General features: G+C 40.9%; 3 protein-coding genes across 3 annotated transcripts in view; 1 reads left to right on the top strand and 2 right to left on the bottom strand.

Moving 5' to 3' along the window:
* The window catches only part of LOC145450441 (lysM and putative peptidoglycan-binding domain-containing protein 1-like), a 153,049-nt gene that overhangs the window by 62,088 nt on the left and 65,520 nt on the right, over nucleotides 1-25,441 (bottom strand). The window lies entirely within an intron of this gene.
* On the top strand, nucleotides 966-10,355 carry LOC145450428 (glyoxylate/hydroxypyruvate reductase B-like). The gene is made up of 6 exons (XM_080328955.1): nucleotides 966-1,193; nucleotides 2,154-2,349; nucleotides 2,509-2,683; nucleotides 9,323-9,501; nucleotides 9,848-10,016; nucleotides 10,175-10,355. Exons 1-6 carry the CDS (start codon nucleotides 1,017-1,019, stop codon nucleotides 10,254-10,256), a joined length of 978 nt encoding a protein of 325 aa, XP_080185081.1. The 5' UTR covers nucleotides 966-1,016; the 3' UTR covers nucleotides 10,257-10,355.
* On the bottom strand, nucleotides 21,335-24,626 carry LOC145450852 (uncharacterized). The gene is made up of 6 exons (XM_080329359.1): nucleotides 24,337-24,626; nucleotides 23,650-23,793; nucleotides 23,161-23,261; nucleotides 22,666-22,834; nucleotides 22,313-22,491; nucleotides 21,335-22,036 (listed from the first exon to the last, which is right to left on the bottom strand). The coding sequence occupies exons 1-6, from the start codon at nucleotides 24,464-24,466 to the stop codon at nucleotides 21,887-21,889; spliced, it is 873 nt and encodes a 290-aa protein (XP_080185485.1). The 5' UTR covers nucleotides 24,467-24,626; the 3' UTR covers nucleotides 21,335-21,886.

Genomic DNA, 25,441 nt, shown 5'->3' with positions numbered 1-25,441 from the left:
GTGTGTCATTGTGTGGCAAATGGTATAGTGGAGACATAACGTAGTGGTACAATCCACTGCTGCAACACCAATGGGTTGCACGTTCGAGCCCGACCTTGGTCAACTCCAGAATTCCTACCTGAGTGTTGGAGGTTTATCTAGGCTCCTCGCCATCTCATCCGTGTAAGCGGTGTCTTATTATACAAGCCAAGAAGTGGGCCGTGCTACAAGTCGGCGACTGCGTAATAAAAACGAAGAATATCGACCTGGTGTAAATGACCATAGTAGTCGGCAAACACCATGAATACTACAAACAATCAATCAAGCATCAATATACAATTGAATAATATATGCATGTCCCGAATAATTTCGGCTGGCACTCCTCAGAGGTAATCGGCAGCAGCTAGTAGAATTGAAAAGAACATTGTGTATCAACAATCCTATCACCAAATATCACGTCACCGGCATACAAATTCCAACATTCCAGGCAAGCAGATAGTGTACGTTGGGCTTAAGCCATCTGTTAGCCTGGATTAGTCGAATTTTCATGCCTGTGGCGTCATATTTGATGATTTCCTTGTTGATATACAATGTTATTTTCAATTCTCTCCAGTTGATGACGATTATCCCTCACGCGTGTCAGCCGACTGTTTCTTGCCGTACATTTATCATGGCTTCCATGTGCCATCAAACGAAAGAACTTCGTCATCCTCTGCCTCATCAGATTCAATGCGATCAGCTGATATCATCGTCACAGTTGCCTGACACCGACAATATTCGGGTTTAGGAATACACTAATCAATTGTATGCTAAAGACATATTCTGTGAAAACGATAGCCAGTGACTCAGTTCAGTGGCTGTGCTGTGGTGCATGAAACGAGTTATTAAGGAACTGCACGGTGTGCAGTACACAGCATAGCATAGCACAGCATACTGCATAGCAAGAACCGAGTCCGTATAAACTCACTGATATCTTGCTTCAACTTTCTTCATTGCAGGAGAAGAAATTTGGGCGAAACCATCAAATAACCTATAGGATGGCCTCAAAACCAAAGATTCTGACGGCATCTTCGGATCCAAGATGTCCGGAGATTTCCGCGGATTATGCCGATATTATGGAGCAACATTTCGAAATAATACATCATAAACTATTCGAGCAACATCCCTCCAAATACCAAGATATTGTCGCAATCATTTGGATATGTGGACCAGATGTAAGTATAGACTTGTAATATCTGTACCTACGTAATGTCAGTGCTAATTTCCCTGATTGATGCTCGTTCCAATTTGTGCCAGGTTATGCCTCGTTTTCATGAATACAAGGTCGCTCTGATTTGTTGCCATATCTGACCTGTCAGTCCACGTTATCTTAGATGTGTTTGAGGTATAGTCTGAAAATCAACTGCATAAGATTTGTTTTAGGATGTGCTACTCGGTACGAGATATTGAATTCTCAAGTTCATTCTGCCACGTTGTATAAAGATGGTCTGCTTTCTATGTCGATGCAAATGAAAAATACACTCAATTTGTTACTCGTATCAACACGTGCAGGAGATTGTCATTTTTGACGTAATTTGATACCAACGTTGCATATGAGCCTGCTCCATGTCGGAACAGTTAATCTAAATATGCATTCATTAATTGTGATGAATTTTTCTGCATAAACCAACGTAAGAATGTTATGCAGTATGGAGTGGTGTGTTCGTATAGCTATCAGTGAAGAGATTTCGGCCAATTTTCGTGTTAGCCCGATATTGCATGTGCCAATGTACAATGCGGTGTCTAACTCGACGCTTTGAATTTATACTGAGATTTGTTTGTTTTGTTTGTTTGTTTTTTATATTCATGGTGTTTCGACTTCATTGGTCATTCTACACCAAGCCGGTATTCTTTATTTTTGATTCCATAATTACCGACTTGTAACTCGGCCCTCTCCTGGGCTTTTTATAAGACACCGCGCAAGCGGATGAGATGCCGAGGAGGATTACTGAGGTGCTCGAGGTATGTTCGTGTCACGTTGTTAGCTGACGCAACTATAGCAGCCCAGTTCTGTTTCATACATTCGAACTCGCTCATATCTGTCTTTGCTTGATATAATCAATCAGTATATCAATGTGTCAGTATATCAGTAGAATTACTTTATGCTTTTCCATTACATGCTTTTATTCTTCTAGATTGACGAAGAACTTCTTAACAAACTACCCAACGTCAAGATCGTTGCAACTGTCAGTGTTGGATACGATCATCTCAACATTCCCCTGATCAGAAATCGTGGAATCAAACTATCTCACACGCCGGGCGTTTTGAACGATGCCGTGGCTGAAATGGGCTTGACTCTTCTGCTTGCATCAGCTCGCAACCTTGTGAGATGTGAGTAAAGTCCACGAATATAGTAAATTAATTCAACAACACGATTATCGACCCACCAGTTGAGTAGCCCTGCGCTATATGCGCAATTGCGCATTTTGTTGTGGTAGAACATGGTAATACTGCACAGACCCGCACAGTTACAAATTATTTTATTTTCAGTCGCTGAGGAATACAAAAGAGGTACCTATTCAGAACAGGTACCGGTCAATGATGTGACCCCTCAATTTAGTGGCTCCACGCTGGGAATCGTCGGAATGGGTCGAATCGGATACACTCTGGCAACGCGTGCAATGGCATTTCAAGTCAAGATACTTTATAATGATATATTAAGAAGGTATGACATTGACTCCGCAATCCCGCTAAACACAATTCTGAGAGGAAAGCAGTGTCAATACAGGGTAAAGCAATAGCAAGCAACTACGGCAGCGGCTCTCAACCGGCGTGTAACGGCACACTAGTATGCCATTTACATCTCGCAAGGGTGTAGCTCGAGATTTCTCCTAAATTGTGTAATTATACGCAAAATAACTCTAGTCTATAGCAAACGATCGATGTGAAGTTTGTACATTTGACAAATCAAAATTGCTGTCAGGCAGGCAATCAATACCCCCGCTAATTCGTTTTACCCGTCATATCGCGTGATCTGAAGGCTAAATTAAGTTTTGGACAGTACGTTGATTAATCGCAGAGAAGAGCAGACATGGTGGCGCCTGTGTGACAATGCAATATTCAAATTCTGATATGTATTCCTAATTGCAAGAGCGAAATGAACTCATTTGGAAGTGGTGTTCACGTTTACAAATTCAAATTACAAACATAGCCATCCAGGCATCCACGTTGTGATTGTTAGGTAGCGTGATGCCAGCACTTCCGTTACAATATAGGCTTGTAGCGCAATGTTATGTTGCCGGCGACGAATTTGAGAATTGAGAAGTAAAATTTATCAAACTATATCAGCTAACAAATTTCCCCGCTGCAGAGGGTATTATTCCAGTTTGTTGGAGCTATAAAATGGAACTTGAAATTGAAGACTTTTCCGGTGCCTCTTATCAAGAGCTATCGGCACACCAATTCAAACTGATTACAAAGTGAAAGCAATAAGTCAAAGTATGACGTCGCAATCAGAATTACGAAGCGTGGAATTTGCATTGCAATAATTAAAACATCAAACCGAAGTATATACGGTGTTGTATAATAAAAGTAACACTAAAGGTAAAAACGACAGACGACATGCACAAACAGGACCGTAACTGCCGCACCCCAAACCACCCAATTGGTGGTGGTGGGGGGGGGGGGGGGGAGTTCGAAGGGGGCCCAAAATTATTTCGTGAATTAACATAAATCATAGAGTATTTTTTCGGAAATTTACGCAACTTTTTCAAAGAAATGTTCGCGTTGCGCGCGATTTCATGTTGTCGAATATCTTGATTATTGGGTACCCTTCCTCAACAAAAAATACGCATGATTTATAGAAATGGGAACTTCAGCGTCAGTTATTATCGCCCCACGACGCACCAAGACATATGAAGTTATAGGCCATGTGACATTCGACTCCGAGAAGTGTGTCAGAGCGATCAGCAGCGACAAGACCTTGGCCTTGACCTTGGCTATGTGTCGGAGGTTTCTCTGGGCTCCTCATCGCCGACCTCACTGCGGTTGCAGTGCATTGAAAAGCCCAGACCGAAAGTGAGCTGTGCTACAAGTCGGCAGCAGAGACCACGATGGGGACGCATGGGAGCGAGAGAGCCTGGCGATTGAGTGAGAGAAGAGTATGAAAGTCGTCCCCAAGATTACGAAAAGCAAAGAACTGATGCAATTACAAACATTCGTGTCGTGGGGCACATAGCCTGAAAAAAGCGATAAGCGCCACTGTGTTGTGCGAATAATAATAATAATAAAAAACATCAACGAGTATGCCCGAAGACGTTTAATTATTATTTAGGGGTCCTACGTACTCTTCCAGCACACCTCACTCACTTAGCTCTACCGGTAAATCTGATTACGTGAGCGGAGAGAGGATAAAAATTGATGGCAATATATATGCAATTCCCGATGATATTGACCGATTCAATTCTATACGACACAAGCCCAATCAGAAATCGCCCCCCGCCATGTCGATGATTAGTATCGGTAAAAAGCGTATAGCCTGCGGGGGTTTATCACCCTATGGGGGGGGGGGCAAAACCAACGTTTTTTTGGGGGGGGGGAGGGGGCTGACAAAGTGCTGTTACGGTCCTGTGCACAAGTTACAGCAAACTACCAGAAGATTTGAAAGTGATACAGAATATGTTCTTGTCTATACGTAATCTTGGATTGGTCAACAGAATAATTGCTGATCCCGACATTCAATTGACACAAGTAACATTTGTCTGGTCCTAATGGGAAACGTAATGAACCTATTAAATTAGTGAACATTCAGCGTCGTGATCCGTAAGACATAATATCGATAGAGAATTCTCTAGAATTCCTTCTCTGGAAACTCTGCCTGATTGGTTGGCAACAGTGAAGAAATGCGTACCAGAAATTCTGCAAAGGGTTAAGAACGACGACGTTATCGAAGAGACGTTGCTGCAGATATCGAGTGGAATGGCACTACTCGCAAAAATCTATTAGCAGCCGTTCGAATACGATGGCTTTTGAGGAGAATGGCTATTGCCTACTTCTAGACACTTTGAACCAGTGATGGTTCCCAACGTGGCGATATCGCTCCCCAGTGGGCGACTTTGAGAAACAAGGGGACGAAAATACCAAAGGGGGCGAAAATGTTAGAACGTCCAGTGACATATATTTTAGGGATGGTGTGAACCTCTGAAAGGTTCAGGTTCGTGTGAACGCGAACCTTTTTGAAAGGTTCTGTGTGAATGCGAACGTGAACCTCATGACGTCACGTGACGTCATATTGCTAATTCCAACCCTACATTGCAGTGAAGTGATAGCCTATGCCAGGGGTTCTCAAAGGGTGGGCCATGGCCCACTGGTGGGCCACAGAGCATTTTGAGGTGGGCCACAAAGCTATTTGGAAAATTTTAGAATTAATGTAATTTTAGCTATATTTTCAATGTTAAACGCTAGAAATATATTCATAAACTTTTCATCCCACGCGTATGGAGTCGGCGTGTACAAGTCAAAAACGGGAGGGACAAACGGCGGATTTTTCCACTGGCTATGACAACCTATGGCTAACAGCAACTAAAGTAATTTTGAGTATATGATAAATGGAAAATGCCGTACCCAAACCTCAATTGGGGAGCTCGAAGGGGCCCAAGATTATTTCGTTGGTCGTTTTGTTGGAGGATATTTATTGAACTCGAAAATTTTCGTCGCGCTTCGCGCGATTTCATGTCCCGGGAGTTCTAGATTTAAATATCATCAGTAAATTAAGAGAAAAATGAGCATATTTTAGATAAGTAGGCATATCGGCGCCGTTGATTACCACGCATTGAACGGGATTATGACTCTAAGATAAGTGGTGGGCCACAGCACATTTTCAGACCGGAAAATGGGCCACGGCCAAGAAAGGGCTGAGAACCCCTGGCCTATGCAATATGCATACACGATACCCTGCGACGACTCGGGCCACATAATGCCACAATGCTGAAGTACATATTGACGTATTAAACGTCGCCAAATGTATCAACTGGAGCAATCAAATGATATAATAATTCCATAAAATCAATATCTTCCGCCGCTTTGACAACAATTTCGACGAGGACTTGCAAGCGAATATAAGCTTACGCCTTTAACGGTCTAGGCCAGACCGGACTATGTATTCGGCGTCTGAGTATAATTGTGACGTTAATATTGAGCGGAGTGTAAAACGGGTTTCTGTACTTGTTACCAATAATACCCCTTTAACAAGTTAGCTATACAGCAGTAGCCAACACCCCAATCGGACGGATTTGGTTTTCATGATACAATAAACATATGAAATCAAGGTTGACCCCGTACGACTGCTAGATTTCTTTTTATATCAGACAACGATATCAATTTCATTGATTGGTTGAATAAGCATAATCAGCTGAATAGCCATGTAGTGAATTTCGCTCTTGATGTTGTGTCATTGCGGATTGTGAAGCTCACAGCAGAGAGTCACTAGATATTCACTGACGGAAAGCTGGATATTTCGAGCAAACTTTTGTAACAAAGCAAGTACAATGTTTGAGATTGTCAAGGTGCATGCTCGTTTAGTGTTGATTTTTATATGTTGTCAGCGCCATGCAATAAATTTCAACCAAACATGTTATAATGAAGTGATAATCGTAATATATGAAAAAGGTTCACAGTGCAGAGCCTACCAAGGTTCGTTTGTGAACATGAACCTCCAAATTTCCGAGGTTCACACACAAAACGTGAACGTGAACCTCACGTTCACACCATCCCTAATATATTTAATACCACTGTGATTCTGCCAGAAAATGCTTACGTCATATTTCCGAAATTACAAAGTCATTGTTGTCGCAATGATTCACTTGTGCTAAAATCAAATATTATTACCGGAAAAACAATTTCGCGACAGATTTGGAGTGCAAACGATATGGCCTTTCAGACATAATGCCAAGCATTGGGCGGTAGCATTGAACCAACAAGAATTTCCAATATTAGGCATCTTGGTGCAGGTGTTAGCGCAAAATGTATTGACAACGATGTGTCTAATATCGCGGTGAACAGAATGTGACTGACTAACGACTTGAAGACATATCCATTTTCGGTACATGGTCAAAACTTTGCTGACATCGATACCTTCAGAAGGTTGATCGAGTCTGAAACAAACCCGATCCGCGACAACGCAAACGCCGCAGCTCTCAAGATCTGGCTGCTTAATCGGACATTTTCGTAAAAAAGAAACGACCTCGCACTTGATAATTTTTGCAGCTCGGGCATTAAATGTTCATTAATAGCCCGGTTAAGACCTTCGTTCACGTGTTCAATGGAGTCGTATAATGTAATAGAATTGTCATGTGAATCAAATACAATCAGATAGAAATGCCTTTCCCAAACGACGAGTCGCGTCATGAAAGCACAGGACTTAACATCCGAAGTAGCATTCACTGTAGATAAGCTGGAGCTACGATTTGGAGATCTGAATCCTTTTCCCTGAAGTATCTCTGTGGTGTTGTCTGGATCAATGCATTCAAAAGCCTTCGACTCATTTTGCTGTGTAGCCAAGGACGCCGATCTTTTAATATAGCAGTATACAAAATCCGACGTCAGCCAGCCAAGAGAATGGGATTTCTCAATTTCATGAAAACTTACGATTGATTCACACATTGAAAGCGGTATGAGAGATTTCAAATCGACCTACAGCAGAAATGCATCACGTAAATATTGCACAGCAGTGTCAAACATTTGCTCGATTCGATCAAAGTTAAACATCTTTTTCCAGATTGCCGTTACCATACCATCACATTTTTGGAAGTCCAAAGTAGACCAAGGGTACGGTACTTTTGTTATTTGTGGCAAATCCAACGTAAATGGTACCTCAAAAAGTACGCAATTTCTTAATTTTTTGATATTATCGTTAATATCATGATGTAATTCATTATCCAAATATATAACATATCCGAAGCAGAGGGCACGCCGTTACATTTTGGGTGTTCTAATTGTCGATTGAAACTGACCGAAAATCGAATTGGACGAAAAGTCGTATTTGACGCAAAATCATGCATTTTGATCCTCAAAAAGTACGCAATTTCTCAACTTTTTGATATTATAGTTAATATCATGATGTAATACTTATCGAAATATATAACATATCCGAAGCAGAGGACACGCCGTTACATTTTGGGTGACCTAATTGTCGATTGAAACTGATCGAAAATCGAATTGGACGAAAAGTCGTATTTGACGCAAAATCGTGCGTTTTGATGTTTAAAAAGTAGGCTACGTAAAACCACGATGAAATAGTTTTCCGAATATATAAAATGTTCCAAGCAGAAGCAACGCCGTTGCTTTTTTGTTTTAACTGTATGTTGAATAATTCATAAAATGCTGTATTACAGAAGACCTATACTAAACACGAACATGACGTGAATCGCAATAATCGAAATCATTTATATTCTGATGTGCTCAAGACACATAGTGTGCAATGCGATGCAGGTGACCGGCAGGAAGATGTTGCATTTACCTATTATGGTATTTTATTCAAAAACGACTTGAGCCAATTGGCCGATGTAACAGTGTTGGATAGGCTGTCTTCGTTAAATATTATTATTTTTACTTTTTTTCTCCTCGATATCACATATAATCATTTGTGGAGTCTTTTTCCGGGCCTCTCACCGCCGCAAGAAATAGTCACTCATGGGGGGAAGGAACACAAATTAACCTCTGATGCTTCGGATACAGGCGAGAATCGGAATAGGTTCGCCTGCGTAGATTACGTAGCGGCTGAAAATTTAAATGCCATAAGTACTACCTGGCGGTTGTAAAATGAAGCACTCCTTCAAGTTGCGATGACATATTGTATTGATCATACCGTTTGCGCCATTTATTGATAAAACTCGTGTGTTTCAGTTCGATTGCACTCCAAATCTGTCGCGAAATTGTTTTTCCAGTAATAATATTTGATTTTAGCACATGTGAATCATTGCGACAACAATGACTTTGCAATTTCGGAAATATGACGAAAGCTTTTTCTGGCAGATTCACAGTGGTTACTTAATCAACACGGAAAATGCACTTGAAGACGGCTTATTCTGCATATGACGCGAAAGTTGACTAAAAAAGGGCAACTCAACGGAAAGTAGACGCGGAAGCCGGTTTTCCGATAACCTACTCTGCAAAATGACCTTCTTTCTAGTTAATTCGCCAGCAATCAGGGTTAGGTGAATAAACTTCCTGAATGCCCTCTTTTTCGAATCCATAGATATGCGGGGCGAAAACTCGTGTTGAGCTTGATAAGGGGGCGATGAGTAGGAACCCCTACTTTACACTTTGATTTGAGACCATATAGAATAATTGCCGTTCTATTTTACAGATCAACTGCAGAAGAAAAGGCGATCGGTGCTACCTATTTTTCAAACCTTAACGGAATGCTTCCGCACTGCGACTTTGTGATAGTCTTGGTGAATCTCACGCCTGAAACGACACCTATCATGGGAGAGGAGCAATTTAAACACATGAAGAAATCTGCTATATTGGTGAATTGCTCGAGAGGTGAACATTGGGGGACTCCGGCCTAGAAGACTCGGTCATATCGGGTCTCCCAGTCTATACCATGTAGAATATAGAAAAAAATGTACTATTCGACCTGAATGTTTGTGGAAATTGCCTATACTATATTTCAGGGTTGACGAATAAAAGAATTCTCTCTCTCTCTCATTGTCGATCCATAGTAATTGCTAATACATTTCAAACCTTTTACGCAATACTTTGCCGAGGGCCGAGCGCCCAGGCTAAAACTCATGGAACTCCTATATTTAACATTCCAAATACTATGAAATAAAGATGCAAACACTCATCACTAATCTTAAAATCAATAAAATCTGCACATACTCTCCAGGACCAACTGTAGACCAGGAAGCCTTAGTCAAAGCGCTGAAGGCCGGTGAAATAGGAGGCGCGGCTCTCGACGTCACGACACCAGAACCTCTGCCGAATAATCACGAACTTTTCAAGATGTCGAATGTGATTTTAACGCCTCACATCTCTTATCAAACGCGAAAAGCGAGGTATACTTTTGCTTGAGGCATCTCTACCTGTTTTCTGGACTATCCCGGACTCGCCTTAATTTTGGACTCACCACCGCGTTTGATTCTGGTGACCAAGAAACATGTTAATTACTTACGATATTGTCAGAAATATCCGCAATTATTCACTTGTGTTTCAGTAACGGAATGATGCAACTTGCAGTCGACAACGTCCTTGCTGCTCTTGACGGGACAGATTTGTTGTCAGAAATACCATATTAATGTCGAGCTCGTTTGCTGGTATAGGCTATAGCACCTAGTCTCTCAAGATTTATGCATCAATATTTCATTTCAGTCATGCTAAATATATATTTCCGGTGCGTCGTCGAGTTTATTTCATATTTTCGTAACATAAAGGTTATTTAGCAATTACAAATTCAAAGACTACTGCCGTAATATAATTTGTACGTACAACGAGATTTGATATTTGCTTTCTCAGACTTATACAAGGTTCATTATTATCATTGTTATTATTATTGTTTACAAGGTACGTGACAGTCGAGTCATTGTATTGATTTCAAGTTTGAAACGGAAATATTCGGTGCATCTCGGTTACGTAGGCCCACCGCCATCGCACCCACCAAAGTCACGACCATATGTCAACATGAACATTGGACATTGATCACGTATTTATTGCCTATATAGCAGGGGATGGCAATTATTTTTCTTGACTGCCAAATGCGAAGCAGAAAATACGTTGGCGGGCGGAGACAAAAGTTTAGAGCAGCGGTTCTCAACCTTTTTTGACACGCGCCCCCCTTGGCGATGGTCAAAAAAATCGCGCCCCCTGACCCCCCCCCTTACATTTATCGTCACGTCAAAAAGAGCACATCATCTAATACAGAGGTGGGCAACCTTCTTGCTAATCATGGCCGCATTCCAGGGCACAGCCGCAATGAACGATCTGGAGGCAAAATACCTATGGTAAACTGTCCATATCCATTCCCGGTGAATTCAGGACTATTCTAATTTTCACAACGGCCTATTGTACGCACCGAAATCGCGAGTGGCAATGTTATGAATAATTGCTGGGAGTGAATATTGTCGCGCGGATCGCGAAAATTTTTCAGAGCCTCGAATGAATTGTTATTTTTTGAGGATTCCCATTCCTGCTCCAGGTAAGAAGGGCGCTACTGCATTAAAATCGAAAAATGAAGTCTTGTTGCATTGCGCGGAGCGCGAAGAAAATTTCAAGATTAAATAAAATCTCTCGAAAATTCGGGAGTGAATTCGTAATTGCAATTTGCATGTCTACGGCTGTCAGCACATACTAATTGAATTAGGCGTAGACGGCCGCACAAATTCCCTTCTATGGCCGCATGCGTCCGTACCAGCTGCCCACCCCTGATCTAATAGTATACATGAGGTATGTCCCCAAACTTGTTGGAAAATAACGAAAAAACATTGAAAAGGACATCAATTAATTTCAAGGTAGGTTGCACTGAGACTAATCCTGATGCTAGTAGTGACTACAGAGAGCACGGCGTCGTTCTGTCCTGCCATGCTAAATTTGATCAGTTTTGGAAATGAATTAAATTATGTTGATTTATAGCCAAATTGAGGGCGAAACCGGGTAACCTATAATGCATCTAAGTCTGTCTTAGGCAGTGCAGTTGGCCACCTATCAACAACAGCTACCTAGCGCACAGAGATTAAGGCTACTGCCAAAGCTATAAAGTAATGAATGACTTGCACGTAGGAATTTCTCTAAATCTTCAAATAATATCAAAAATTTGCTCAAAAGAAGTTGAAGTCAGCCTATACTCCGTTGAGCGCGACTGCTGGAGTTTGAGTTTGGCAAGCTTTCTAGAATACGAATTAAGTTTAATCTTCAATAATCGTCTCTTCAGAATGGTTGTGAAACACAGTGGCGGCTCGTGACAATATCGGGTGGTGGGGCAAGGGCTGCAAGCGACATTAAGATGACGTCACAATGGCGTTTTCCAACGTAAACAAGTAACTTGGTGGTACGGTAACACGAACGACAACAGTGATTTTAACGTCTGTGCCGCGAGAGGTCTGCTGGTGAGCTGTGACTTGAAGTGTGGTAACTGCGTAAACGGCGTGCGGAACAAAGATTCGACACGGTTCATGTTCGCACTACACCTGACAAATTATCTGCAGAAATGGAAATGACTATAACTCGAGAGATTGCGTAAGCCTAACTGGAAACGTCAGCGAGTCCGGACACATACGCAATTGTTATCTCATAGATTGGACATGTCATATTGAATCCAAAACATTCTGAAGAACTACGGAGAGCAGCCTCGGAAATTCGGTCCCGGTACAGCATAGGAGATTTTGGCCTTGAGGCTAGAGACTGTCACACGACACATACGGCTTACGGTCTATAGCAGAGGTCTCAAACACGCGGCCCGCGGGCCGCATGCGGCCCTCGAGAACATTTTGTGCGGCCCGCGAAGGCATTCTTCAATTTTAAGTATTTGACAATATATTCTAGTGCCATATCTTTTTTTAGATTTAGGAACTTAAAGTTCACTCTAAAACTACTACAAAAACCTGAAATCTAAGCAAACTTCACTATCACATCGCTTCCTAAAATCTACCATGCAGTGGAAGATCGCTATTACGTCACGTTTCAGGTTCATGATGACAAAACATGAAACGTTGATGATTCGTGACTGAAAATTGTGATTTTGTTTGGTGCGACCTTTCGTCAAATTACTCGATTTCGGATTGACAGAGTGATAAACTAAAAATGACTCGAGTAGAGTAGGGTCGAACGTTAAAATCAGAGAAGGACTTGCCTCTCGGAATAGTGACTTGGCAATCCTACGGACGCAAAAATCTAGGAAGCTGTCGTGGAGAATAGTAATATATCAAAAGCCCGTAGCTTGCGCTGCGTAGGGTATATAGAATATAGAAATATAATCAGGTCTGTATGGAAACCATTGGCATTCTGTGGCCCCGTGACTTATATTTGGTTACATCCTGGATGTTGTTTGTTCTCTCTGTCCATGTTATTATCGGTGGCGAGTAAGGTAGTGGTACGCTCCACAGCTGTAGCTCCAATGGATTCTTCCGCGATTAGTCATTGCTATTCCAGGGGTTCTTAACCAGGGGTCCGTATCCCCTTCGTGGTACGAAGCACCATAGGGGGTACCAGATGCATTGTGGAAATTGGCCTATATGCTGTGGAATATTTTCTGGGCTAATTTATTCAACTGGAAAATTTTCTTCGCGCTACGTGCGGTTTTATGTGAATGGGCTTTCTGATTTTTATAGATCCCATCAAAAATTGTGTCGAAAATCGACAGGGGTCACTGGAGATATAATTGGAAGTACAAGGGGTACGATTGCATTAAACGATCAAGAAACAATACTATTACTATGGAACAATAATGATTATATTCAAGTTGTTATTGATGTGTTCCAATATTAATCGAAGAAAATCTAACGCTGGTTTAATTTGACTTTGGCAATGACAGTAACCATAGCCTATACTAATCACGAGTATATCAGAAACCCCGATTAGGCTACACCGCTCACATGCTCTGATATCAGATCAATCTTTAGTGAATTCTAAAATATTCTACATAAAATTGTGGCATTTCAAAGGTTAAATAGCTGCAATATTGCAACCCGACTGCTTTTACGATATCATCATGCGTCCTCTCGCATGATGTCTAAACTCATTATCTCTAACAAATTATGCCCGGCACAAAAACTATTTTATTCAAATATTTGAAAATATGATTTGTTCGTGCCAAGCGTGACTAGTATAATAGTAAATTACATTTTCTCGATGGTTGTGGAATGCCTGTCGGCAAGGTGCCGTTAACTAAGGCCGATTTGGATATTATAGATTGAATACCCCTATTTATTGATGCTGCGGCCCGCGGGTCATCACAAATTAGGAAATTGGCCCGCGAGCACATTTGAGTTTGAGACCTCTGGTCTATAGTGTCTATATGTCTGCTGCAAAATCGCCTTTGGAAAATATATTACCGAATAAACACGTGATTGAAAGCCAAAAACTTGGTACACTGTTACATGAAATCATCGAGAAGTAGCCTCATGACCGTTTTCGGTATGGTACACTGTCAAAATTAATACGAACAGACCAACACCGAATTTTGCGTAAAATTTACTGAGGAATAGGCTGATCAAGCGATCAGCTGTTAGCCGCCATCGAAAACGAAACAGCTATCGCGCTTGACAGGGGTTGTAATTGTAAGCAAATGGCCTGAAGGCCACAATTGCACGGTGAAATTGACATTGAAGAATATAAAATAAAACTAAATATTTGAATGCAAACCGAGGATGTCAGTAAACCGTTTCATGATATCATCATCTCATCAACTATCTCAGTATGGAACACAGTTAGCGTTAACACAGATACACCGGCTTTTGCGTGAAATCCGAAATGCGTTAGGTAGGCTAAGTGTCAGATCAGCGCACATCTCTACCATACTCGACCTTGATAACGAAATTGCTGCCCGAATCATTGAGTACCAACCTTGAGACTTGGCACAGCGTTCGATACTAAAATCAAGACATACCATGCAAAAGCTCATGACGGATCTAGCTAAGGAGCATCGTTAAAATCAATGGAGACCAATACCGGCTTTGCGTAAAATATGTTTGCGATAAATGACGAGTCAGCTCTCACTCGACTTAGGAAACGAAATTATCACTAACATAGTTCAGTGACAAACTTGAAACTTGGTACAGCGTTCGATACTAACATTAAGACTCACCGTACCAAATGTCATGACCGATCTCGGTATGGAACATCGTCAAAATCAATGGACACCAATACCGGCTTTTGAGTAAAATCTGTTTGCGATACATGACGGATCAGCACACACTCAAGTTCGGAAACGGAATTACTACCCTAAACTTTGAGTAGAAACCCTGAAACTTAGGACAGTGTTAAATACCACCATCACGACATGACATACCAAGTTTCAAGAATTATCATGGAGTGAAACACCATCAAAATCGACCTATATACCAGCAAAGATCGACTCAACGCATACGACGGTAACCAAGTTCAGATATAGATACGATTGTTACATCACACCTTAAGGGCAACTAGACTATGTTGCCCCGGTTGCTCGGTAATTTTATGAATAGGAGAGAGTAAATCACCGTTTCTTTATTGTGCGCGGCTTTGAGAGAATAGACAGTGAAAGCTTGTTATGAGCGCTACCGGGGCATGCCCCGGCTAGGCATTCGCAAAGCGAAAACACGAAGAGAATTCGATTTTCGCAGAGACTTCGCTATATATGGCCATTTACAAGCGAAAGGACAAGAAGAATACGATTTTCGCTGTGATTTCGGTGCGTCTATAAATGGTAAAGAATTGTTATTGAACAGAATTTTAGGTGGGGCAATGCCCCAGTTGCCCTATAGGACGAGCCGCCACTGGTGAAACACATGTTTAGTCACAATTTATACAGACATTGACATAATTGACAAAAATTTCTCGCGCCCCCCAGGTTGAGAACCCCTGGTTTAGAGCTTTAGACTGGTCCGTGAACATATAAGCATGTGACATTATAGCAAGCGACACTTCGGCATGCTACAATTGAGCATGCGACACATGAGCATGTAGATTAAATTTCGGGTTAGGGGTAGGTTAGGGTTGGAATAATGTTTAGGTTAGGGTTAGGCTTGGGTTAAGATATACATAAGGGTTATTTTCAAGGCTATGTTTCGGGATAGGGTAAGTTTTTGGATTATAAAGTCATATGAAAAATATAACTCAACGATTATTCTTATTATTATTATGCTGAAGTGTCCCATGCTGAACTATCGTTTTCCGCTGTGTCGCATGCTCAATTGCTCATATGACGGGCAACCCTTTAGCCTATATGTTTTGCGGCGTGCAGTTTTATTTCTAAATTGAACGCAGTGAATTACGTTAACATATGTTGTAGATTCGTTAATATTAGGATACGTCCTTAGACTCAAAATTTATTCCTCAAACACGGAGACTTGATCGCTACTCACCATAAACTAATAAGACCGGTTCACAGCTGACTTCAGTAAACAAATTTATAGTGCTCCAAATCTTGTTTAATTCTCGGCCTTCAGCCGCATCCTTCATTGTTTGACATATAACATCGTTTGTGAGTGAGGGCGAGGATGGCTGCTAATCCCGTGTACTAATTATATTATTTTACGAATTAGGATTTGAAAACGTATGACGTAAGTTTGAAACGCAGGCCTGGCAACAAACAAGATTTGAACTTGAATGTGGAAACAATGATTTGTAACTTTAATTTGCTATATAGGCCTTATTATGAACCTGGATTACTCACACGACGTAGCCTACGTAGGTTATAAATAATCACGGACACATAAATGAACTATATAGACTTCAAAGTAGACGCATTATAGTCTAAATTCCAAGGAAACTTTGTTGGGTCGCTTAGAATTGCGTGTCGGGCCCCACAATACCCATGTACAGGTCTGCTATAGGCTATAGTTCGAGTACAAATAATGCATTTGAACTTATCGGATTTTCGTAGTTGGTAAAAAACGGCGTTATCGGGCTTTACAGCAGGCCTTCCGAAACTGGGGGTCGAGCTGCGAATTTCGGGGGCCGCGGAGAGAATATCACTTTAGCGCAAATTTGCAGTACCAATTTTATACAATGATATGATTAAACATTCAATCCACAAACGTGCTGATCAGCATTGCAATTATGTATCAGCCATATATTTTATTCTACTCCAGAAGGAGTCCAAAACTTTTCCCACTTGAAAAAAGAGACACATACCTTAAATACTTGCCCATATGTGCAATTTGTGCATGTTAACGTTTTGCCCATCCACCAAAGCCTGTATTCTTACCATTATAGTTTTTTGACTTTATCAAACTGCAGTCGAACCATGAAAAATGTTGGGAATTGTCGTGGACATTCAATAGCTGTGAATCATTTCGTAAATTGACAAATTGGGATTATCACAATTCCATACTTGTCAACTCGAATGGTTTATGTCACTGTCTTCGTGGAATTGGTGCCTATTGTGTTGTACAAGCACTAGACCAGTGGTTCCCAACCTTTTTCCATCCACGTACCACTTCGAGGTTTTATGCAGTGCTCGCGTACCACCTGCATAATTTACGCGCGCCGGAAGCGGTCAAAAATATTTTCATCATATATGACGTCATAACCACGTATTTGACCTATGTGAGGTGTAATAACTAGAGCGATTTCTTACCTAAAAATCGGAGGATTTTGACCTATAAAAACTTAATTTTGACCAAATTTTGACCTCACGTACGCAAATTAGGTGTTTTCGCGCATAATGTTAAAAATTGTACTACTTATATTCCTTTCTGGTTTGGACTGTCTGTCCTTACGAAATAGTTTGGCCTGAAAAATCGTTTTTGACTTGGGAACTGACAAATTTTGACATCATAAAACATTATTTTAAGGTTATCTGGCCCAGCAGTAGATGTTACACCACGTATTATGGTAGAGTTAATTAAAATTTGTCATAGTACAACGAAAGATACTTTCCCACATTTTCGGGTAGAAAGTGTCTGTCCTTACTGAGCAGCTTGCCAAGAATTGAGAAAGACCGTTCAACAGCTGTAGTTGTTGGCTGACAACACTGAAGTTGTGCGCACACTGCTGGTGTGAAACACCATGTTCCTTCATTCTGACAATGCTGTCATACATCACAATTTGTCATCATGTGCTTCTTGATAAAAGAACCATGCAATTCCCAAGTAGTCTTGCTTCAGTTAGGATATTGCGGTACGTTGACCATAACACCATGTAAATTGTCAACCTATTTGTTTCGTTTGACAATTTATGATCCACGATGCACAGACAATGGGCTGTCCACAACGGTATGCCTATAAAGTAGGCTACAAGCATTAAAATATCAAAATCTACGATACAAACGAAATGGATGGGTCAAAGAAATTTTGAATTTGTGAACAATTTTGACAATTCTTTGACTTAATGCTTCAATTTTGTCAAAAAAATTGCCCTAGTGATAACAAAATCTATAAACTAGGCATTATCTGCCCTGGTTGATGGGATGCATAGAATTGTTTTTTCACCACTATAGTCAAAAAAATCCAAAATCAACCCCACTGAACTAATAACTTCCTTCGGTCGTAAAAAAACAGAATCTACTCGCGTACCACCTGGAAGACCTTCGCGTACCACTAGTGGTACGCGTACCACAGGTTGGGAACCACTGCACTAGACTGAACGTCGTTATGTCAACGCGTATATAGGGGAATGCTGACATCTGACGGATAAAAGTTTATCGCCTTCTTACGCGACAGTCACCATGGTGGTCCTGCCATGTCAGATTACAGATTACAAACCTACGCAGGTTAGTATGATATTGTCATATATACCCCCCCCAAAAAAAAATAAAAAATAAAAAATAAAAAGTTTGAAAAGCGAAATCTGAACTCTGATCCCCGGCTCAATTCAAATCTTCACTCAGTTGCTTTTCAGATTCTGGATTTGGAACATACGTTCGTATTCATTTTAATTTGGAGCAGTGTTGTTGTTCCTGCTGTTGTGCAGGTACTACACGACTGTTGGTGCTATGCACTCAATCACATATTATACACCCGATCAAACTGACCACCTCGGATGCAAACTTGGACAACTAGGAAATTTTCAGCTTTTCTAAATTAGATTAGAATTAGGATTAGAGCTATGCAGTTTTGTCCAGATTAGATTAGAATTAGAATTGAAGCTACACTATTTTTTAAAATTAGATTACAATTAGAATTAGAGCTACATAGTTTTTCCCAATTAGATTAGAATTAGAATTAGAGCTACACAGTTTTTCCAAGTAAGATTTGAATTAGAAATCCTGAATTCGAAAAAACTGGGAAATTGAATGAAATTGTAAATTAGAAATAAACACAGCAAAATCAAGTTCAGTTAATATCAAATTAAAGTACATTCCTATAAGCACGGGAATGGTTACCGTTTGTAGGATACACCAAGCTTGCCTCGTTTTGCGCTATAAGCCTACCAGGGGTCACCAACACGCGGGTCATATGCGGCCGGCGATCTGATCTGTGATTTTGGAAGAACGCGAAGTGAAGCATTTTTAAATTCTGAAATTGATTTATTATTATTATTGTCATAGTTTCAAAATCAGCTCTTCGCCTGTGCCCAACATTACTGTTCCTCACTAGCTGAAACAGCTTCGTCAATGGCAACAGCATTTCATCGATGAATGAACAATAGAACATACTGCCTTAGCGTGCAATGGCCCAGACACTGCCAAGCCCGAGACACTTGGAAAACAGCCTAGGGCTTTCCCACAAGATCAATCTTTAGGATGATTTATAGTCTTTCAGCTAGTAACACGTCTGGATATAGCCCCAATATCGATTCATTATAGTCGATGAAAAGCGTTGTCCGACGTCGTGCGCAGATAACTCCAAATAAAATGAAGTTTATGATCATTATATTTCTTGTTGTATTTGTGCTTCTTTAATAAAATATCAGGGATACTTCTTTTAAGGTAACCATCGCCCATGCTATAGTTAGCACGTCGTTGAAGTAAGTTAAAGTTTTAAAAACGTGGTGGCTCAACTGTGTGACCTATTGTATCTTGATATTGCATTATTTGGATCCACGGCTTCTACGAAATTTCAAAAGTGGCCCGCGACCCGTTTTAAGTTGACGACCCCTACACCACTAAGTTCTCCCGCATGGCTTAAAACGAGTTATCGAGCAGATTAGATTTTAGAAACATTTAACAAATCAGATTAGAATTAGAATTAGAGCATTTGAACATTTCACAACTTAGATTAGAATTAGAATTAGAGCATATAAACTAGGGATGGTGTGAACGTGAGGTTCACGTTCGCGTTCTGTGTGTGAACCTCAGAAATTTAGAGGTTTACGTTCACAAACGAACCTTGGTAGGTTCTGCACTGTGAACCGTTTTCATGTATAACAATTTTCACTTCATCATAACATCTTTGGTTGAAATTTATTGCATTTCAACTGCAGGCCACTCTATGCATAGCGCTGGCAGCACAAAAAAGCAACACTAAACGAGCATGCACCCTGACAATCTCAAAAGTTGTATTTGCTTTGTTACAAAAGTTTGCTCGAAATATCCAGCTTTCCGTTTGTAAATATTTAGGTTGAACCGCAATCACAAGAGCAATCACAATCATCAAGAGCGAAATACACTACATGTAGTAAGCAAATGATGCTTATTTAACCAATCAATGAAATGAATATCGTTTTCTGATGTAAAAAATCTAGCATGGGTACGGGTCAATCTTGACGTCATGTGCTTATTGTAGCATACAAACCAAATACATGCGATTGGGGTGTTGGCTACTGCTGTATAACTTGGTTATTGGGGTAATATCGGTAGCAAGTATAGAAACTTATTTTACACTCTGCTCAACATCAACTTAGCAATAGGCCTACTTAGTCGCCCGGTCCATTGTCCGGTCTGGCCTAGACCGTTAAGGCGTAAGCTTAAATTCTCTTGCAAGTCCTCGTCTAAATTATTGGCAAAGCGACCCAAGATATTGATTTTATGGGATTATTGTATAATTTGATTGCCCCAGTTGATACATTTATTTATATATCATTTGATTGCCCCAGTTGATACATTTGGAGACGTTCAAAACGTCAATATGTACTTCAGCATTGGCATTATGTGGCGCGAGTCGTCGCTAGGTATCGTGTACCCTGTACACATTAATATAGTCTATCATTTCACTGAAATGTAAGGTTGGAATTAGCAATATGACGTCACGTGACGTCATGAGGTTCACGTTCGCGTTCACACAGAACCTTTCAAAAAGGTTCGCGTTCACGCGATCCTGAACCTTTCGCATGTTCACACCATCCCTAAAGAAACAATTAACAAATTAGAATAGAATTAGATTACTAGCATTTCGCTCTAATTTAGTGAAATTAGACAACTAGAATTATCTATTCGTCCAAGTCTGCTCGGATGAAGGTGCTTGTTCGTTATGATCACCGCGCTTTCTGAGAGGCTCTCACAAACGATAGCTATATGTCTGTGTGATGAGTTCGGGGTTTCAAGCTGACAGTCTTGATAGCGATAGACTTGCTTCGTTGCTTCTGATTATTCCGAGTTTCACCTTGGTAATTGTTAGATTTGCTTGTCTGGACAGGACAGGCTAGATATCTTCGTACATAGGCAGACTGGTTTCAGCGTACAGGACTAGCTATGTATCTTCCCGCTGTTAACGCAGCTCGTTACGGTAGTATCTACCCTAGTCTGTAGCCTATGGATAACAAGACCTACTACTGGAGCACAGCATTATTATGACGACATGCATGTGGTTGTAATACAGTGATATTTATTGCACATGTAAAAATAATATAAGTTTCATCGTTTTCATTACCAAGTGTTAGCTCTTTTCAAACAGTACCGCGTGATAATCGAGAATTAAATAGCGCGCTTTTGAGAGACGATGCATTATTCCAATGCACTGAACGCTCTGTTGTGTAACCATTTGAGGAATTGTGTCCACGGATAATCGCCGTTGCAGTGGGATAGCATTGGAGAACCATCAGTTTATCACTGACGCTCGCTGCGTTGTAGGAACCCATTGCCACAGGCGGTGCGCGTAGCGGATTGAAACTACATGATGTGACTGCGCTGTTACTGCTGGAAGAGGTAAGTCAGTATACTCTATTGATAGATGTCGAGGATAGATTTTGAAATAATCTCCGGCAGTGGTAGGCGTATACCGTTCGATGTTATCGTCTTTCGTATGGCCTGTAATACGTTGGCCTTCGTCGCATCGTCTGCGTTGGTGCCTGTGCGCTTTGTCTCAAGTAGATCAAACACCCGTTGTGCTCTCTTGTAGATTCTTGTCCAGCATGGTCATTGCGCGAAACGTCGGTCGGATACCTTTACGTCCGGTTTTAAATTGATTACGTCGGCGTATCGACGGTCGGGTTCTGAAGACCTCCAAACTCTGACTTGATAAGTGGCTCCGAGGTTGAGATTGTAGAATTGTGTCGTTCTTTGCGGCTGTAAAGCAATCGGCAAGTTATGATAGGAACAGATATGAAAATAATGCAAGGTCTGTACCGCATAACACGTTTGAGATGAGTTTTCTGATAGTCTAAGGGAATTATGGTATGTCATACGAGCGTGTCGCGTGCCTGCCCGAATATTTGCTACATATAAATGACAAAAGTCTGTATATCGCAAAATTAAAATCATTGAATATCTCAGATCTTTATATCAATGTGTATCTTGTGATTGCTGGATTACCTCAAAACAAAAAGAGTCTTACACACTTACGTAATTCAAAATTTGATATGTCCCGATCGGCCGCCAATTCAGATAATATCCTTCGTCTCTTATGTATATGGATGCGTAAATCGACTGGTCTTGACTATACGCGGATTTGATGTCGAGGTCGATTCCGACTGAATTCGCAGCCTGGAACAGTGTGAAACGTATCCGCTTCGCTCTTTCCGCTGTGAATAGAATATGGAAACGTTATTGTTTTGCCGAAAATTTCAGTTATAACTTCAACACTTGGACTAGAGTGCGTTATATGAGGTTTCGAGATTATATAAAAACAGGGTGTATTTCGGTGCAACCATATGGAATTGGAATAAACCAAGTACCGGTGCGTCGTTTGAACTCACCAACGCAATATTTGGAGTTGTACATTATGGAGTCAGTACAATCCGGAAGTCTGTACTCCGTAGTGATTCTGTTGGTTGACCTTTTCACCCCAACCACAACATATCCGGCCGTGTTCGCAATCAATTGCTCTAAACCGCACGTAAGTTGAAGATTCAGTATCTGCGTTTCCTGTGATGGAAAAAGAAGATATTAATTCGATATCTACCTGTTTATATACTTATTTAGTTTTATCACGTATTTATTTTATTATTGAATAGTATGTTGGAGTTCTGCACCTCCAAGAAGCTCTTCATTTATTTTATTGCAACCTCCCAAAACACGATCTGAATCAAATCTGACCCAGAATGAATTTCGGTTCAAGTTTTTGTAAGAGTTTGCGTGATACTTGTTATTATTTTTCCATCTGCACGGTCGAGGTGTTCGGAAGATGGAGATGCGAAGGAACCGTTAGCTGATCGAGTCTAACATACAACAATATAATATTTCGAACTCACCGTTTGCCCGGAAAGAGGCTTAGCCGTTGATATCCGTCCACAGTATAATGGATATACGTGCTGATTGGCCATGATCGTAACGGAGTATTCTTGGGCAGAGTCTAAAATAAAGAGGATCAATATAAAACCACTGCATGGGTAAGATTGTTCTTCGAGTAATGCGTTTGTTCGTTTTGGTAATGTTCGTAAATCTGGTCTCTGTCAGGAGATCACATTCCACTTTTAATCAAGACCTCGTCTTTCGCAATGGAATGTTCTCTATACGGTAAATTTCCATTTATTCAATATAATATTTACGTTTCGTATTATTGAATTGTCTTGATCTTTCAATATACCGGTAAGCGATATGTTACTATTATGTTTATATCTGCTCATTATCTTAACTTGTAAAGCGATCTGGGATGTCGTACAGATCAAATTCCGTAATGGAGAGCCTTGAGCCATGACATAAAAAGGAGGAATTTCTTTCAATACTTATAAAACACTTACTTGGAGACAGAGCTTCGAACGTGATATTCAGCGATGGTTTGCCTTGCTCATTCAAGTACCAGCCTACATCGACGCTTCTCTGGTTCACCGTGGCGGGATCGTCGACCTCGGTCGACACAAACGGTGAATACGGCGTGGGGCAACCTGCGTAACGTAATTAACCCCGTTATGAACTCATCTAATACAAAAAATTACCGAATCAAGTTTTCGACTGACAACCTCGTGTGCGCATAGCAGCTAACGGGTTACTTTCTTCTCAGTAATGCTAACAGGCATTCCAACAATCGCAAAATCAGTTATATGTAACATAATGTACTATTGAGTACCAATCCCCCATATCCATAAATTATTTTTCATGGAAATTCAATATTTCAGATGACAGCATCAATAGTGATGAAGTTTAAACATTCTCTTGTCAAATGTGTCTATATAACTCTCTAGCGCGAGGATATAAGATGACGATCATCGTGGATATAATACCAAATGTTTATATTTTGAATCGTAGAACATGTAATATCACTTTTCAAATCACACGAGGTTTAGAAAACCATGTCTTTACAAGTCGATTCGGTTTTTATAGCCTTTCTGCCAATAGGGTATAGTCCGTATTGCAGGGGATGAATATTCCATGCGCAAATCCAGAACTGCACGCGTCTGGCCCGTCGAAACTACGTCTGCAAGACTCACCTTGCAGAATACTCCCGTACGTATTGTCTCCGATAGTAGCTTCACACGCAGTGGGTGTCCTATAGAAGCCCGGAAATGACACCGCTGCACCAAAGCATAACATTAACGTGATCACTTTCATAACATTCATCTTGATTCTTTTTCAACTTCAATCGGGGGATTCCTTGCTAAGCTCCTTGTGCGATCTCAAACTTGACTAGTACTGGTGTGAATTTCATCGGGTGTATTTATACAGAGTTTACTTTTTTCGTGCGGAATTTTTTCCCACATGTCATTCTCTCCAACCCGGCGAGATTAGATCCTGTCTATAATTGGTCTTCTCAAAGTCAGCGCGTCTAATCTAGTTTCGTATCTCGAACGTCGGCGTGAGCCGCGTCGCCGACTCGGAATGACTCAAACGAGAACGCCCCCGTCACAATGCCTCTCGCGTGCAACAACTCGAAATTTTCGGAGCTCGTAAGCTGGACGACGGACGTGACCGAAATTGGAATGTGTGGTATCTTGGTCTTTGCGAAATATACGCGCCGCTGTAACCACACGATAACCATGATAAACTGAAGTTACTATGATTTATAGCAAGCTCCCATTATCTTCATACAATATCGGTAGTATTATATTCACTTATTGCTGTTTCGGGGAAAGTGATATTCTATTTCGACCAGTGAAGACTTGCGCATTAATGCGGGTCGGATCCACGAATTCTCTGATCCGACTCTGACCCTGTTTTTTATATCTCTGGTCCGATTCCGGTCCGACTTCTAGACTGGATTCTGGAAATGGCCGTGATCAGGTCCGAAAAACTCCGATAATAATCATCTACTCACAGGATGGTATTGAATATTGATTGAAACAAAACAAATAGGAAATTACAAACTCAAAGGTCAAGCCCTACCATAATCTGATGTAATTTCGTCAACTTGGACTTACTATGCGGTTTATTTTCATGAATTATTCAATGTAACTATTGATTCGAGGGTGTAAGGAGACAAGGCCGCCCAATTATTTGTGAAAAAGTATTGATCCGACTCCGGCCGTATCAAAAAAAGTGCTGATCCGGCTCCAATCCAGCTCCGGCCGATATGAGAAAATCCAGCAGGATATCCAA

The sequence above is a fragment of the Botryllus schlosseri genome, chromosome 11 (assembly GCF_051294905.1).
Source record: "Botryllus schlosseri isolate E-star chromosome 11, Bs_hap1, whole genome shotgun sequence".
Lineage (NCBI taxonomy): Eukaryota > Metazoa > Chordata > Ascidiacea > Stolidobranchia > Styelidae > Botryllus > Botryllus schlosseri.
The sequence above is the reverse complement of the archived record's forward strand: the minus strand, read 5'-3'. Positions and strand labels throughout refer to the sequence as shown.

Coding starts and splice junctions, on each gene's coding strand:
- LOC145450428 (XM_080328955.1), top strand. CDS start 1,017: ATGGCCTCAAAACCAAAGATTCTGACGGCATCTTCGGATCCAAGATGT. Junction 2,684..9,322: donor TATAATGATATATTAAGAAG/GTATGACATTGA, acceptor TCTATTTTACAG/ATCAACTGCAGAAGAAAAGG. Junction 10,017..10,174: donor TATCAAACGCGAAAAGCGAG/GTATACTTTTGC, acceptor CTTGTGTTTCAG/TAACGGAATGATGCAACTTG.
- LOC145450852 (XM_080329359.1), bottom strand. CDS start 24,466: ATGAATGTTATGAAAGTGATCACGTTAATGTTATGCTTTGGTGCAGCG. Junction 23,262..23,649: donor GTTCGAAGCTCTGTCTCCAA/GTAAGTGTTTTA, acceptor TCTTTATTTTAG/ACTCTGCCCAAGAATACTCC. Junction 22,835..23,160: donor AGCCTCTTTCCGGGCAAACG/GTGAGTTCGAAA, acceptor TTTCCATCACAG/GAAACGCAGATACTGAATCT.